General features: G+C 38.7%; 1 protein-coding gene across 6 annotated transcripts in view; it reads right to left on the bottom strand.

Annotated features, from left to right (window-relative positions):
- The window catches only part of ALPK1 (alpha kinase 1), a 126,305-nt gene that overhangs the window by 56,317 nt on the left and 52,277 nt on the right, over nucleotides 1-17,711 (bottom strand). For 5 of the 6 annotated variants that reach the window (XM_049631048.1, XM_049631047.1, XM_049631049.1 and 2 more), the window contains 2 exons: nucleotides 8,712-8,943; nucleotides 3,507-3,661 (listed from right to left, as the gene is read on the bottom strand). In XM_049631048.1, coding sequence (XP_049487005.1) covers nucleotides 3,507-3,661; nucleotides 8,712-8,832 — 276 coding nt within the window. In that variant the 5' untranslated portion in view covers nucleotides 8,833-8,943. Of the gene's footprint in view, nucleotides 1-3,506; nucleotides 3,662-8,711; nucleotides 8,944-10,994; nucleotides 11,707-17,711 lie in introns of those variants that run through there. The other variant, XM_049631050.1, reaches the window with a different exon arrangement.

Here is a 17,711-nt window from a genome sequence, read left to right as displayed (position 1 = left end):
AGTTATCAACAGATGTTTCAGCAATAAATAATTGGTATCATCTCGGAAAAGACCCATCTACCTGGGGAGAGGGCATAATACCAAAAACACTGCCCAGCTATTACAGCCACATTAATCTCCCATCTCTCCAGGTTTCTTGGGGAGCGTGCTGCAGGTGTTTTTTCTGGGAGAGAGCGAACAAACTCTCTCAAGTCAGCGAGCTTTGTGTGGAGTGTAAAGGAGGTTGGCCCCTGCCATAAATTTCTGTCTGTGGCCACACACCAAAGGAGAAAAGGTTGGGGGTGGGGAAGAAGGAGGCGGGGTGGGGGGGGACCGTGGGGGGAGGGAGGAAATGGGAGAGGCTGTGGAGAACAGAAAGCAAAGCATAAAACACATATAATTTTTCTTGATTAAGTTTAGCCTAAGAGAGTAACATTATAAATGACCCTTAATTTCACTAACTCAGGCACTCAGCATAATTCTGTGCTTAACTTTGATATGTTATTTGTGGAATTAACTTAAATTAAATTAAACTTAACAGTGGCTAGACTCTAAGTGTAATGCTAATTTTAAAAATGGAGGGGAAACTTTATGGGAAGGATTCATTTCAAGGCAAAGAAAATCATGGCAAGTTTAGATTTGTGGAAAAAAGCGTAAGAAGACATAACTTGGCTGAAGAGAAAACTCAGCAGCCTTTAACCAATTTTTCATGTAAAGAAGAGAATCTCGTAATGAATTGATTATTAAAACATGGCCAGCCCGCTTCAGTAAAGAATAATATTGAAACCAACAGATAATGGGACAAAAACAAATCATGGAATTCACTCGGGATACTTTTGGCAAGCTAAGATATCGAAAGTAGCATGAGTTCACAGAGTGCTATAGTGCTCTGTATTTACAAAACAGAGTGGTTTAGTAATTGTGCACTTGGGGTCTGACACAATAGGAAAGCATCCTAAGAGTCTTTAGGAGGTGTGGTTACTTAATTTATAGCTTGCTGGGGAAGCGAAAGAAAATGATGCTCAGAGTTCAAAAAGCTCCCAGGTTAAATACATCAGGGACTAAAGAAGCCTAATGGACTGATTCTCAGAGCTGCCACTAGTGATCTCGTGAGCCGGACACAAATGTCTTAAATTCTGTATGTCTCTATTTTCCCAACTGTGACATCCGTGCAGTATGTAGAGGGAAAGTAGAAGGAATAAATACAGTCTAACAACTATGAACAGCTTGTCTGCCAACTCACATTAGCTCCCAAATGCAGCAAGACCCAGTTTTTAAAATACCATCTTGAGTTTTTCATCTAGAGTCACTAACAGCTTTGCATGCGGCGAGGGGGATCTGGTAATTGCGGGATGGACCAAGAGGAGTAAAACCCTGGTTGTCATGGTGTGATGTGTCTCCCTCTCTCAGCCTATGTTTGGAGTTCAGAGGAACTTTCTAAGCCCCAAAGGTCAAAGAAGAGGTCCTGTTCTCACCTTCCTTGGAAGCCTTGAACGTTCTACGCCACCAGCGGCCGAATCACACAAGGCTTCCCAAGCAGGTGAAGCAACTATGGCTTTTCAGGAACTGGCCCAAGTTTAAACAAGTTCCTGGAATTAATGGGAAGGAGATTGCTTTTACGGTTGGTCTCCTGGAAACTTCACATTGGAGTCTCCTTTTACCCCTTACCTTGTTCCTTCTCCCCTCACATCCCTGATCAGGCTCTCTGACTTTCCTCCTCTTTTCTTTAGAACGTTGGTTCTCAAGCTCTAGCATGCGTGAGAATCTTCTGGAGGGCTTGTCTATGCTTATTGCCAGGCCCAGAGTTTTCGATTTGGTAAGTCTTGGGTGGGGCCCAAGAATCTGAATATCCCACAAGTTTCTAGTGCTGCTGCTGTGAGGTCTCATTTTAAGTATCACTTCTCCAGAGCTGCCCTGTGCAATAAAACCGTAGGCCTAGCCACATGTGGCTATTTATATAAAAATTGATTTTTAAAAATTAAATAACACAAAAAAGTTCAGTTCTCATGCTTGCCACATTTCAAGTGCTGGAGAGCCAAAGTGGCCGGGGCCTAATGCACTGGGCAGCAGAGCTATGGAACATTTCCTGCATCGCAGGAAGTTCTACTGGATAGCCTACATCTTGCTTTAGAGTAAACAAGTCTTGGGGATTCTACCTGTGCTTTCAAGTTCCTCACATGGGGCTTTCTGAAGGAGAATCGGTAGCTAGATGGAGGAAGGGGTAGCTCCACCACTCAGAGGTCTGTTCCCCTGGGCACGTTAATCTCCCTGCACCTTAATTCCCTCATCTGTAAAATGGGGATGATAATGGTGGTAATTACAGGAGGGCCATTTTGAGAAGTAAAGGAGATGATATACGTGTGAGCACTTTGTAAAATCTGCAGTGATACGCAAACCATAGTTATTATTCCATTCCCCTTTTCCACATATACCAAGCCTGGTCATTTAAGATCGCTGGTTCACCACTGCATTCTTTCCAAATACCCACTTTCCTTTTCCTGCAGTCTCCAGTCTGCTTAACCTCAGTCTGTTTGTTTATATTTTTGGCGGGGGTAAGTCATGGGAAAAGTGGGGGCTTTGCTATTTCTACTAAGTCTCCAAAGATGCCATTATATGTACATAGATCAGGGAACCTTTCCCAGATTTCTGTTTCGGTAGGCAAACACAATACCTGTACACTTGTTTTGGGGGTGACCCCAAATCACATTCTCATGTAAACTGATGCAATAAAAATGTTAGGATATTATCGTTGCTTGTAATGCCTGGTGTCCAGAAAAACATATATTTTTACATGAGAAAAAATACAGATAAGCTAATAGACTCTCTTCCTTGACAATCATCTGAGAGAATGTAAGTAAAAAAACAATGCTACTAAAAAGAACAATGACAGTCTGTGTAGCATCCCTAGAACATAAGGCTGAAACCTGAGCTCAGATCTGAGTTCATGTGCTATTCCTGAGGTCCTCTTCTATCCAAGGAAGAGATAGCAGTTTGATCAATTTCCAAGAAGTGATTTGAGGAATAAGCAGGTCAATGACTTTGATTTAATGCTTCCTGAACAGCCCGCATTGTGAGGAGACAAGGGAATGAGGAGGATCCCGGGTTTGGGAAGGGGCATGGTGGACAGCATGTCATATTGATGAAATAATGGTGAATGATTTTTTTTTCAAGCTACTCAACCCTTAAAAAGGAGCATTTCAAAATAAAAATGCTAAGAGACACGGCAGAACCAAAACCAGTGCTTCTGGACTACCAGGGATATAATAAACATTTCAGGATGACAGTTTTCTCGATAGACCTACTGACCACTCTTCTTCACTTTTACTTGCTTTGGCTTCCAACAGAAGGTCTTACAGGCAGGCAACGCTTTCTAAAAGCTATTTCCCCCACATTAGTCAATCTGGCAGAGCTGACCATAAGGGTAGGGGCTGTCTTATGCTTCAAAGAAATTTAATCTATTAGACCACTTAGAGGCTAAATGCCTCACTTCAGGGTGTCAGAGGAACAGGTGGTGTGGCTCTTCCTACCAGTAACTGCTGCAACCCGGCGCCAATCACATCCTGCAGGTTTGTTTTGTCCTCTGGGCTCACAGCTTGTTTGTACTGCCACTTTTCAGGCACGAAGGGCCACTTCATTTCCTTTGCCTCCTGGATCAGGGTCCTTAATTCACTGGGGAGTGAAGCTGAAAAGGTCAGAGTTCAGGTAAGGAAATTGCAGTCAAAGAAAAGGCTGTTGAGTTACCAATGTTATGATGAAGCACCTCAGTGGCAAAAAAAAATTTTCCTACCTCTTGCTGGCTGGTCTGAGCTGGTGGTTCTGACTCAAAGAATAATAGCGCAAAGCTATCTGTCAGGGGTGGCCCTGGTCTACTTTGCCCTTCAGGTAAATTGGGGTAGTCAGGCATTAAGAAAGGTTTTTAGCAGGAAGTAAAGCACTTCAGTGACTATCTCTGCATGAAGAATCAGAGAAAGGAATGAAGGAAATATTATTTTCCCTGTAAAATGAGAAAGGGACTGAGAGGGAATGACATCTGGGGCTTGTGGCAGCTGGGTAATGCAGAGAGTCAATTTGTACAACCTCTTTTTACTTCTCCAAGACCTCGCCTCACCTCATACTTTCACTATGGACTACATCTGAATATTGACAATGGCTACAAAAAAATGAAATTTGAAATGGTATCAACTTATTGTGGGATGGCTTTGTATTACATTAGTAGACACATTCGATCTCTTCCTGGGCACCAAACCTCATTATAGAGGTCCACAATATCCTGTCCAAACTTGGAAAACCCAAAAAGTTCTGGAAACTAGAAGGTTTTTTTCTTAAGTTTGGCACCCAAACCAGACTTGAACTGACTAGAGGGTACTTATGGTCTTGTTTATCTTACTTAGTGAGAAGCCAAAAGTTTTGTTGTAAAAATTATGTTTGACTATAGGTGCTGTCCAGCTTCCACCAGAGTATGAATGTAGTAGATGGTACGTGTTCCATACTACCTTCCTAACTTGAAAAATTCTGAATTCTGAAGCACATGTGAACCCCAAGTGGTCTGAATAAGGGATTATGGACCTGATTATATGACTGCCAGCTATAAATCTCTAGGTGCTTATGTTACAGACATTTCATACTCAAAAATATCTAAAACTGAACTCACTGTCTTTTTTCTAAATCTGTTTCTTTATTTTGACGAATGCTACCACCATTCACTGAGTCACCAAGTCTGAAACTTAAAAGTCAGTCTAGATTCTTTGCTCTCTCTTCCTTCTTGAATCTAACTGGCTATTGAAATCTGTAGATCCTAAAAAATCCATTTCCTTCTTTTCATTATCAGTAATTCTTGCCTGAACCCCTGCTTCCTATCTTGCCTCATCCACTCCAACTTCCACAATGTTGATCCCCATTTTGCTTTAAAAAAAAATGGAGCAGGCCATTGCCCTGCATACAGTTCTTTAATGACTTTGTATACTCTGTCCTCATTTTTGCATTGCCTTCTCCCAGTCCTTTCATGATCAAGTTCAGGCCCACTGGCTTTAGCACTCAGTGCAAACTTGGGTACTTCTCATCAGCCTGCCATGAGATGTCCATCCCACAGAATTGAGATGTCCCTCCTGAGTGCTCCCAAGTCCCCAAATGCAGATGCCCTTTCAGTGTTCATCCCACTGCTCTGAAACCATACTGTCCTCTCATTGGACTATGAGCTCTCTGAAGACAAGCATCGTGCGTTATTGCTGTTGTAATTCACACCCTGATGGTTAAAAGGATTTGTCTTATATCTACATGAGACATGCTAAATAGGACCCAAGAGATATGACAGAGAGAGTAAAACACAAAAAGAAGAGAAGGAAGAAAACCTAACTCTGCCTTGGTCCATGATGCCTTTCTGTGTCCTTGCCAAGTGGGCAAATGTATGGATGACTGCTGGTGAGGAGACACTGCTTGGCATTGAGAGGGTATCAGATGGGCCACACCAGTGAGTAATCCATACTGACTATTGAGGATGATTTATAAATATCACACTGAAATCATTGCTTCCTGATTCAGCAACCCAGAACTACGGAGCACTGACTGTGTGATAGCACTCCTCCAAAGAAAGCAGAGCCATGGCATTAGGGACCTATGTGGTCATAATCTGCTGGAAAGCTTGGCCCTCTGATTGCCAGAAATGCTCCAGTATGTATGTAAAGAAAGTTTCTTAAATGATATTTCTAAATAGTTGGGAATAGGATGACTATTCAGTCCTGTTCACTTAGGACAGTTCTCTGTGGTCCTCCTGTACTTATTAATAGTGCTCCTTCTTGTTCTCAAGTGTCCCAGCTTGACCAATAAATTTGGACACTCTGCCTGTGAGTATCAAGCTCTGGAGTCAAATGAGTAGTCAAATGACAACAAGAATCTGATATCTGGATTCAAAAAATTTCACCATATGTTGGCACTGAATGGTCTCAATATTTTCAATTTTTTTCATGATGATGGAGAAAATCTGATTCTGTACAATTCATTTTGCCTCCTCCACACTACCCGCTCCTTACAGATCATGCCAGAACATGGATAGTCCAGTGTGGCACACTGAAATAAATGATGCTTCTGAAATACATTTAAAAAATATATCTCTGTTGAAAGACAGATACCATATGGTTTCACTCTTATGTGGATCCTGAGAAACATAACAGAAACCCATGGGGGAGGGGAAGGAAAGAAAAAAAAAAAAAAAAGAGGTTAGAGTGGGAGAGAGCCAAAGCATAAGAGACTGTTAAAAACTGAGAACAAACTGAGGGTTGATGGGGGGTGGGAGGGAGGGCAGGGTGGGTGATGGGTATTGAGGAGGGCACCTTTTGGGATGAGCACTGGGTGTTGTATGGAAACCAATTTGACAGTAAATTTCATATATTAAAAAAAAAATATATATATATATCTCTGTTTGAGAGAGGGAGGGAAGCAAACCATAAGAGACTCTTAAATACAGAGAACAAACTGAGGATGATGGGAGGATGGGAAGAGGGGAAATATGGGTGATGGGCATTGAGGAGGGCACTTGTTGGGATGAGCACTGGGTGTTGTATGTAAGTGATGAACCATGGGAATCTACCCCAAAAACCAAGAGCACACTTTACACACTGTATGTTAGCCAATTTGATAGTAAATTATATTATATATAATATACCATATGATGTAATAAAATATACCATATACATATGGTGTATGTATATATATACATATATACGTATATATGTGTATATATATGCATATATATGTATGTACATATACATATAGTGTGTGTATATATATATATATATATGTGTATATATATATGTATCTGTTTAGATTTCAGTTCCTTCTCTATTTCTGAGGAAGTTGCTAGAGGTAGTCACCCATGTTGGCAAGGACAATTTCTGAGGGAAGAGAACAGGGTTGTGAAGAGGAGGGAAAGAACAAAAACCACAGTAATCATGTTTAGAGTTCTCTGGCTTGCCCTGTCACCATAAGTTGCCCTGTACTAATACCTTTCTCTTGGAGCACATGTGAGTGACCACTTAAGTCACTAGTATGGCTCAGAAACCACCTGCTAAGGGAGGGACTCTGCACTCACACTGCATTCAGTTGTACTGATGGTGCTTGGGGTGGATCACGAAGCCTGCCTCCATGCGGATGGGTTAATGCTGAGATTATCAATGGCTCAGCACAAATTTCCTCCTGCACTGGCTTATCAGATTCAGCCAACCCCAGCAGTCAGCCACTGACGGAGCAGTATCCTCTTCTGCCTTTCTGATCACTTACTTCCCCAAGCAGCGTACCTGAAGGGCCGTTGCTAATCGAATGATTTTGTAGCCCTGATTTGCCTTATCTGGAACTAAACTGATTATTTCTCCTCTTCTGTGGCACTTGGGAAGAAAAAAGAAGAAAATGCTACCCAAGTGGGGGCTCTGAGTTTTCACTAGGGAGAACACAAAGCTTGAAGGAATTTGGGCTAAAGAGACAAAGGATGCCATGTAGTAAAAGGACAAGAGAAAAACTTCAGTAGATAGAACACAATACGCTGGCCCTGAGGGAACTAGAACCAGCCCTGCAGTGTGTTCTGGAGGCGCCAAGTACCCGCCGTTCCCTGACAAGGGGCTAACACCTGCCAGGGTGTGCCCAGGCTGATGGGCACGTATAACTAGCAAGCAAAATCACGGAGTGGTGTATCTGGCTAATAAAGAAGGAAAACACATAAACTAAGGTGTTGTGAAACAATGGGACATGGGGCATTTTTACCTTGAAAGGGGCACAAATAACGGATTACAAAAATTTAAGACGCCTCTAGGTACCTGAAGTGCCTCTGTGTGTGTGTGCCAGTATACAAGAATGTGGGAAAGACTCCTCCAGAACCTTTCCCATTACATAATCATCCACAACAAAAGAGATGGGGAGTGTGCATTTTATGTAATCTTATCTCTACAAGGAATAGCCAGTCACTAAAAATACAAAAAAAAAAAAAAATTAAAAGCACATAAAAGGGATACACTTATAGAAACGCAGGAAAATTTATTCAAATGTTGAAAGGAAAGAAAATTCCCTCTCCAAAACTGGCTATGGAAAAAATAAATGTTTTAACTTTCTAGACTTTGTGATCAAAACTTCTCAAACAATGACTCATCTAAAACTATGAATGGCATAAACTATGAAATGAGCAAAAGGCCAAATTCTTAAACCCTGATAATGATGCAATCAGTATTCATCGGTATGAAAGGATTTATTTTACAAATGGCATGTGAATGCAGCATGAGAAATGTATTGATAATAAAAAAAAAAGAAAGATTGGACCAATGAGATGACATATTTATGGAAACCGTAGAAGCCTATGGAAACTGATGAGGCACAAAAGCTTAGTTTGAAAAAAGTATATGCCACCATTCAGAAGTTGCTTCAATTTTTTAATAATTGAAATTTACGAGCACCAGCCTACTTGCACCCTTTGTTCTTCTTGAACTAAACTGTTTTCTTGTAGCCTCATGTTTACTGAAGCCTAAAATTAGAACTGACAGCAATTCACTGCAACAAAGTGGGCTTCCTCCCCTGCCCGTCCGCCTGTAGCCCATGTCCCATTCATGCCCTAGAAATCCACTCATCTCTCGGTGGTCATCTGCCAAGAGAAGAAAAATAGGGCAGAGATGAAAACATGTCGTTCAGGCAGGGGAGTTGAGAGCAAACCTGCTGGCTTCTCCCCCCCCCCCCAGCGCCTCTCCTCAGGACCTCACCTCTGCACTGCTCGTCCTTGCTCTTGTCCTCCTCCGACACATCTGACGCCTCCAACAAGAGCCGGTCCAGCACTTGCTTGCACTCTTGCAGTAGTGTAGCTACGGCTTTTTGATTATTCATGATGATTACTCTTCCTTAACGATGAGTCAAGTGTCCCTGGGTCTATGGTGATCAATTACCCAGAAGAAGACATCGATTCTCAATAAAAGAGCCCCTTCAAGGCGAAGGTACCTGGTGAACAAAAGCGAGAGAAAGATGATTAACTGAAGCATCATCAATTATCTGTAAGACTCAAGCAGGGAGGGATAATAGGGCAAACACATGAAAATACATGACAGCCCCGGAGGACTTTATTAGGGGAGTGTGTGAAATTACTGCAGGGCCTGGTCTAGATGGGCAGCACCTCGAAGGCGTCAGAGAGCAGAAGGGAGAGGGTCCTGGTGCAGACCTTGGTTACCCGCAGTGATGTCAGTGGAATCTCATGAAGCCAAATGAAATGAATATACTCTGTGATTTATGTATCTTCTGCATACTTCCCATCAGTGCCTCTGGATCCCAGTGGCACCGCACTTTCTGTCTCTCCGGAAGTCTACAGGAAGCATCTGGCTAACAGTTCTAATATTCAGATACAAGCACATGGTGATATGAAGTTTACCATTCTCATAACCCACTACTGATTTCCCCTGTGAAGTATTCTTCATGGTATTTAGCATCATATAATTTGGACCAAGATAGGCAATGACAGATGCCAAATTTAAAGCTCTTCACCGCCAGGCGTATTGCCAAATAAAATAGAGAAATGATATCCCAGAAAGCCCAATTTCCTAGATCTAGTGTATGGATGAATTTTTGGATGAGAGATTGCATATGTAAATATGAATATACTATAATGATCTATTGCAGTCAAGGTAATTTCACGAACAAAATAAATTACTAACAGTACAAAAGTGCCTGGCAAATAAATACCAGAAAATTACTGGATTAACACATCTTTATTATCTTACAGATCATAAACAAATAAACAAATAAGAATACTATCTTATTATCTATAAATCTTCCCTTTATTAAGGAATGTACACTGTAAACAAAACAAACTTCCTTTGTTTACAATGAACAAATGAAACAAAGAAACTCTTCCTGAGTTTGCCAGAATAGAGTGGAGCTGCTACAGGGCTTAGACATTCTTATAGGGCACGTAGAATTTTTAAAAAAATTTTTTAATCTTTATTTATTTTTGAGAGAGAGACAGAGTGTGAGCAGGGGAGGAGCAGAGAAAGAGGGAGACACAGAATCCAAAGCAGGCTCCAGGCTCTGAGCTGTGAGCACAGAGCCCAATGCGGGGCTCAAACTCACAAACCGCGAGATCATGACCTGAGCCCAAGTGGGACGCTTAACCGACTGAGCCACCCAGGCGCCCCTAGGGCACATAGAATTTTATTACCAAAGCAAGAGAGTCTGAAAGGGAAGAAAGTAACAAATGTATGGATGGCTCATGTCCCTTCATCTCCTGGCTTATACATGCAGGGAAGTAATCATTAAAAATATTAAAGTCATGAATTGCTGCGTAGGTGTTGGGATAAAAAATCTTATTTTAAGAAGCTAGTCTTGAATTTTAAATAGCAAGAAAATATTTTTCTTTCTTTTTTTTTTTTTTCCTTAACAGGAACAGAAAATGAAAGATGAACTAACTGTGTAATATAAACTTTTCACTTTTTCATTCTAACCTGGCTGGTATACTTTATATACTTGGGGTTTGAAAACACACACACGTTCTTTAGACAGAAAACTGCCAAAGCAAAGTTTCAGGATGTTACAGGCTTGTTTCCTTAAAATAATGGTGTATTGTTGGTGAAGAACACAAGTAGAGTACTTGGATACAAAATTCCTGTTTCTTGAAAGAGAATTCACAGAAGTGAGATTGTGATGAATTAGTTACTGGATGCATTTAAGCATAAGTAAAATTAAATCTCTCTTCTGTTTAAGATGTTTCGGAAAGTATTCCTGCATGGATTGGGTTGTGGTACTAAATGGTTTCCAATGTCCCTTTTAGCTCAAGTATTTTTAAATGAATGTTGTATGGTAAGAGCTGGCCATTAGCTTGCCTTTCTACGAAAGGAACCAAGAAGTAAGGGCTGGTCAGAGAGCTAATTAGTGGACTAGCACGAGCAAGAAGCCATGTAGCAATGGAATGGCCCACCATTCCTGAAAAAGGGAGCTGTGCTCTACTGGAGGGTTAGCATGGGATTGAGAAATGCAGTTAGTAATTGAGAAACTTAACAAACCTTGCTTGAAATTAACTGAAGGTGAGTAGGACACACTCCTTTTTCTTCAAATGAAAGGAAGAAGGGGGTTCTCTTTTTAGGATCCTCTTTAGGACCTCATATAGAAAGAAGAGTATAATAAGAAAATATGAAGAACTCATGCACAAAGAAATAATCTTGTACTGTGATGTAATGTTAATAGCACATCATCCCTTTGTCTAAAGGCTTAGAATAATGTTTTGTTGGTGCTATATCATCCTCTTAAGGTAGAAGGTAGTCTTTTGTTATACTGACAAATTAAAATAAACTTTAATTGCTCTGTTTCTGTAAATGTTTAAACAGAAAGAGCATGTAGTAATGAATAGAGGACTTGGATATAGGAAAACTGTTACACATAATAGTGTTCAACAGATATTTGTGACTAATTCCACTTCATTCTCTATCGTCAACTATTTGTGAGACCTCTGAGATTCACTGTGGAGACTCATTTTTCTTATCTCTATTTTAAGGGGGTTAAGTGGGAACAATTGCTAGTATCTTTCCAGGTCTTAAATTACATACTCAGCAGATTGTCTATTTTGCCTAAGAATATCTGATACTTATTTATTGCATAATTCTTGGCTCTTTTGAGAACACTTAGGTATAATATTCTTATGTATACTTTTCTCTGTGGTTTAGAAATGTTGGCTTGAATCTTAGAGGTTGATTACTAAATAAATATAACTCTGCTTTTGTTCCCTCACTTGAAACCCTAAAGTCTACAGGATCATAAATCTCTTCCTTTTGTCTAAGTGCTGTGAAAGAGAGATAAGAAATGTGGTCTGTGAGGGCAAACAACAGGACTTGTCCTAATAATTTGGGTGAAACTAGAGCAGGTTAATGGGAGATTTTTTGAGGATATGATGCTTGAATTAAACTTTGTAAGAAGAACGGTGCTTAATGAAATTAAAATGGTAGGGAACAGCCATAATGCAGAAAGAAATATAGAAGAAATGAAAGAAGGCCAAATTAGTTTAACTAGAGATAAAAGGAGAAAGTTGATATGAGGTGAGTTTGGAGAAGTAGGTAGGGGCTGTTCAGGGCCCTGTGTGCCAGGTAAGGAATCTTGTGTTTAACACAAGAGTCATAGGAAACTACTGGTAGCAGGAGGAACATGACCAGATTTGCATTTGGAAAAGTTCATTCTGTTTTGGCTATAGGGTGTTTTGGGGGCAGAGAGGAAAAAGGTGATTGCAGGTAGATTAGTTAGGCATTTATTGTAATAATCTAGGCGAGAAATATCAGAACTTTGGGCCAGAGTCATAGAGACAGAAAGTTGGACAAACTTGAGGGCTGTTTAGGGAATAAATGCAGTGTTGCTGTTGGATAGATATGGTCTTAAAAATGAGTCCCAAGATTGTGGCTCACCATAGCTCAAAGTTGAATGGACAGTTATCATACTTTGAGACAGGGAACATAGAAGAGATCTAGGAAAAGGCATAAATGCATCTTATATTTTATATTTCTAGCAATAAAGATAGAAAGATAAGTCATACTGTGCAGAATAAACAATTGGATTCTAACCAAGAAAGCATTTCTAAGAAAAGAAGATTTCCAGGATAATTAACGTTTAGTACTTGGCACTTCCCAAAATATATTGAAAATATTCTTTATACTTTTTGAAAGTTATGGCATTTTCTCATTTCCCTGCAGAATTCAGGAGAGACAATAGGAAGAAAATACTGTAACATGAGAAACACTTTGGAATCCAACCATCTGTCCAGACTTGTATGGTTCATTGTTAAGCATAACAGAGGCTGGAGCCTAGAAAATTTTCCTTCAGGCAATGATCCTGCTGGAAATTTTGGTCAGCGTCCTTTATAAAAGAATCATTTTCCATTTCAACACATATCAATTTTTGCTCCCTGAACTGTGGCGTTCTGTGAGCTGTACCTATTCCTAAATTGAATAATGTTAATTTCCCAATTTTTTTTGTAATCTAAATTATTTTTTCTATTTTGACATCCCCTATATACATTTTTTCAAAAAATTAAATAGAAAGAGGCCATCAAGAGCAAGAGAACATACAAACAGATACTTCCAGGATAATATTAGATATCCAACAAAGTTAGAATCTATGGCACACATGCACGCACATAGCCAAATCGTCATGTGTTCATATATTCCATGTTTGATTTTGATATTTGTGTATTTTATTTCTATTGGTGACCTAGAATACAGCTGAGTGGATGAGTTGTAAGATAATTGAGAAATCAGCCATCATTAAGAGAAGGCAAATCAGTGTATTATTCAAAACCCCATTTCTTTTGGCATTTGTGAGTCTTTTTCTTGGACAATTAGTACTCCTTTGGGGGTAAATCAAAGAAAATAAAAGAATTCCAAAGGCATTCCATGATCTACCAGCTGCCACTTCTGTAATAATCCACCAGCCAGTTAGTCATAATCCTTAAGCTAAACGATGTGGGGAAGCATAAAGAAGTAGAGGCATAAAGAAGCCTACACTGTCAAGGAGTTATAATATAATTATGGAAATAAGACATAAGTACATTAAAATATTAAACAGGATTATAGTCCAAAGTCTCAGTTTAAAATATCTTTGTTGGAATTCAATTAATGTTTGGTTAGATTCATAAGCGAACATACAGAGCTCATTTGATTCATATATAAATGAATAATTATACTAAAATTACTTTTTCATCTACATTCAAAATCGTTTATCGTATTGTTCTATTCTGGTGTCTAATGTAGAACAACAAGAATACATTTCTCTGATCAGTCACCAGCAATGACAATGCAGCTTTTTCCACCTTTTCACCTTCCCCTGAGCAACCCCACACACAAATTCTGACCATAGTGCCTCTGGTACTGGTCCGTGCAAGTGGGGACACAAAAGTAGAAAGAGAACTGATTGGAGAGTAAGACAACTGTGGGGCTTGGAGAGATATTTTTGGGTAACAGCCATTGTTAGCATTTTAAAACTGAATAAAAAGAGAAGGAGAAGGCAACTTCTAACTTCAAAACCCAAAAGGGTAGACTTCTATTCTAGTGGTATGGAAGACTATACATTCTGAACAACATTCCCACTGAAAACAAGTAAAAATGCTGCAAACACCCTTTATCACATCTACAATGTATCAGTAAAATGATAAGAAAGGAAGGACTACTCAGAAAACAAATCAAGAAAAATCTGGAACCCAGAAGGTTAGCCAGTACAGAAGTTAGCTTTTGCCTTGAGTGTATTTGCAAACACTGTAAGCTGAAACTTTGGTTTTCACGATCTTGGAGTGTGGGAAGATAGGAAATAAAACCGAAGGCCTACGCAAGTTGGAATGTATAAGACACTGTTCCCTTGCATAAAACTGATGTCCTAGTAAAGGTTGATCCTTTAGTGTAAGGGCAAGCTAAAAGTGAATCCTTATCCTCTCCTGCCACCTCTCAGGAAATTTGCCCGTGGCAAAACATGCTGCCTCTTGAGGGAGACCAGATTTTTTTCTCTTGAGAATTTCCACAGATCTACAAAACTTCTAGCTAATAATTACTTTAAAACAAGTTATTTAAAAATGATCCTAAAGCTTCAGGAGAACATACCTTGTAAAAGTTCACTTATAACATAATGACATCCCGACCCAGGCAACATGCAGAGCTCATGTAAATGTTTAAATTAACTGTTTATTGGAAACATATCAAATACCAAATCATTTTTTATTCATTCTTTAGCTTTTATACGATGTTTTTCAAGATCACATGTGTTTATTGAAAACATATCAAATACCTAATCATTTTTTTTCATTCATTCCTTAGCTTTTTATATGATATTTTTCAACATCATGAGAGATAAATAATATTCTAACTCTGTGCTTGTTATTTAAAATAGCTACAGCACAGCACCTGGGTGGCTCGTTGGTTAAGCGTCTGACTCAGGTCATGATTATCATGGTTCATGAGTTCGAGTCTGACAATGGGTGAGTGAGCTCCGTATCATATGAGCACGAGCCTTGCTTCAGTTGAACATGACCTCTGCTTCTCTCTCTCTCTGACCCTCATGGGATTCTCTCTCTCTTTCTTTCTGCCCCTCAATCACTTGTGCCCTCTCTCTCTCTCTCTCAAAAAAAAAAAAAAATAGCTAGAGCAAATAAAAGGTAGTTTTACATATGTGAATTTCATGAAAAAAAAAAAAAAAAGAAAGAAAGTTCCTAGGTTGGTGGTTTTCTCAGGCAACTGGTGGAATGAAACATAATCTTCTCTAAAGGAATCTGACTTCAAACTAGGCTTCAAAGTATTTCTACCTATAAAGTACCAAGAAATATGAGTCCCTGGCCAACTCACAAAATGCATGAGGTAAAAGGAAACAATGGATGAAAGAAGAAACAACAGATAGTAAAATCAGACCCACAAAGAATTTAGTTAATGGAATTATCAGATACAGACTACAAAATATACATGATTAAAGATCTGAAAGAGTATATTGAGTATATGAGTTAAGAACAGGAAACTATACAAAGGTATAGGCAGATTGAAAAAGAATCAAATAGAATTTCTATAAATGAAAAAATAATAGTTAAAAAATTTTAAAATCTATGAATTAAATAGATTCAGTAAAATATTAGTTCTGGCTGAAGATAGAATTTTTAAACTGTTGACAAATCAGAACATATCTAAACTGCAACAACAACAAAAAAGACAGAGAGAGAAAATACAAATGAGAGGTTCAAAAACAGGGAAAATTGATGGAAAAGCTCTAACATATGCCTCATAAGAATCCTTGATGGGAAGAAGAGGCAGAAGCAAAAGAAATGTTTGGACAGATAATGACTAAGAACTTTAAGAACAGGAGAAAGACAGTAATTAAAATACCCATAATATTCAAGCAGATTAAATAAATAAAAATTCATATTTAGAAATATCATAGCAAAACTAGGGAATACCAAGGGCACAGAGAAGATCTTTAAAGTCACTGGGGAGAAAACACAGCACCTTCAAAGAAACAACAGTGGATAGCTACCTACCTAAAAGCAACAATGGAAACTAGAAGACAGTGAAAGGATATCTTCAATATATTGGGGGGAAACCTTGAAAAATAAAAACATTTAAAAATAAGCATCAACAGATTCTTACTAAACAAATCCCTAAAGTACATACTTTACATAGAAGGAAAGTGATCACAGATGAAGGGCCTGAGATTGAAGGATAAATAATAAACAAGAATAGTAGTGAAATGTTGGCTAAATATAAATATTGATTGTATAAAGCTACAACAATAACAATGTCTTATGAGATTAAAAAATAGAAAAAAAAACACATACAAATACAAACAACATCCATATGAGGGTGAGAGTGATTGATGTCAAAGTGTTTTTAGATCTTGGAATTGACAGGAGGTAGGGAGATTTTAACTTTAGACTGTGATAAAAACTTCTAAGATAATCTTTTTAAAATAAAACATGTAAGTTTCAAACTGGTAGAAGGTAAAACATGAAAAGAAACAAAACAATCCAAAGGAAGGCAAGAAAAGAAAAGGGGAAAAAAAAACAAGGAAAAGTCAGGATAAATTTAAAATACAAAATATGATGACAGAAATAAATTTAAATATATCAGTATTTCCAATAAATATAAATGAACTAAATGCTATAGTTAAAAGATAAAGGTAGAGTTGATTTTAAAAATAGCCACATGGATTTACTTAAAGCATAAGAATAAGGAAAGTTTAAAGGTAATAAGAAAAAGATATATTAGGAAAATACTAACTAAAAGAAACTTAGTATATTGGGGCGCCTGGATGGCTCAGTTGATTGAGTTTCTGACTCTTGATGTTGGCTTAGGTCATAATCCCAGGGTCACAGGATCTAGCCCAGCATTAGGTTCTGCATTGAGCATAGAGCCTGCTTAAGCTTCTCTCTCTCTTCTTTCCTCTGCCTCTCTCCCCTACTAGCGTGCTCTCTTTAAAATTAAAAAAATTGGGGCCCTTGTGTGGCTCAGTTGGTTAAGCGTTTGACTTGGGCTCAGGTCATAATCTCACTGTTTGTGAATTCAAGCCCCACATTGGGTTTGCACTGAGAGTGCAGAGCCTGCTTGGGGTTTTCTCTCTCTCTCTCACTCTCTCTCTGCCCCTCCCCTACCTATGCTTTCTCTCTCTCTCTCAAAATAAATGAATAAACTTTAAAAAAAAATAAAAATAAAATTTAAAAATTAAAAAAATTATAAAAATAAATAAATAAAATAAAGTATATTAATATCAGGCAAAACAGACTTTAAGGCAAAAAGCATTAATAAAGATAAAAAAGCTACTTTACAATGATACATGGTTCAGTTCACCAGGAAGGTATAGCAATTCTAAATGTATATGCATCTAGGAGTATAGCTTTTAATATATATGAAACAAAAAGTGAAAGAACAATAGGGGCACCTGGATGGCTCAGTCGGTTAAACGTCCAACTTCAGCTCAGCCATGGATCTCATGGTTCTTGGGTTCGAGCCCTGCATCAGGCTCTGTGCTGACAACTCACAGCCAGGAGCCTGCTTCGGATTCTGTGTCTTGCTACCTCTCTCTCAGCCCCTCCCCTGCTACTGCTCTGTCTCTCTCTCTCAAAAAAAAATAAACACTAAAAAAAAATTTTAAAAAGGTTGCTTAATGTCTCTAAAAAAAAAAAAAGAACCATAAAGAAAAATATGCAAATACATAATCAGAGTGGGAAAATTTAACACACCTCTTTTAGACACTAATACATTAAGCAGACAAAA

Source organism: Panthera uncia, chromosome B1, assembly GCF_023721935.1.
Source record: "Panthera uncia isolate 11264 chromosome B1, Puncia_PCG_1.0, whole genome shotgun sequence".
Classification (NCBI taxonomy): Eukaryota; Metazoa; Chordata; class Mammalia; order Carnivora; family Felidae; genus Panthera; species Panthera uncia.
The sequence above is the reverse complement of the archived record's forward strand: the minus strand, read 5'-3'. Positions and strand labels throughout refer to the sequence as shown.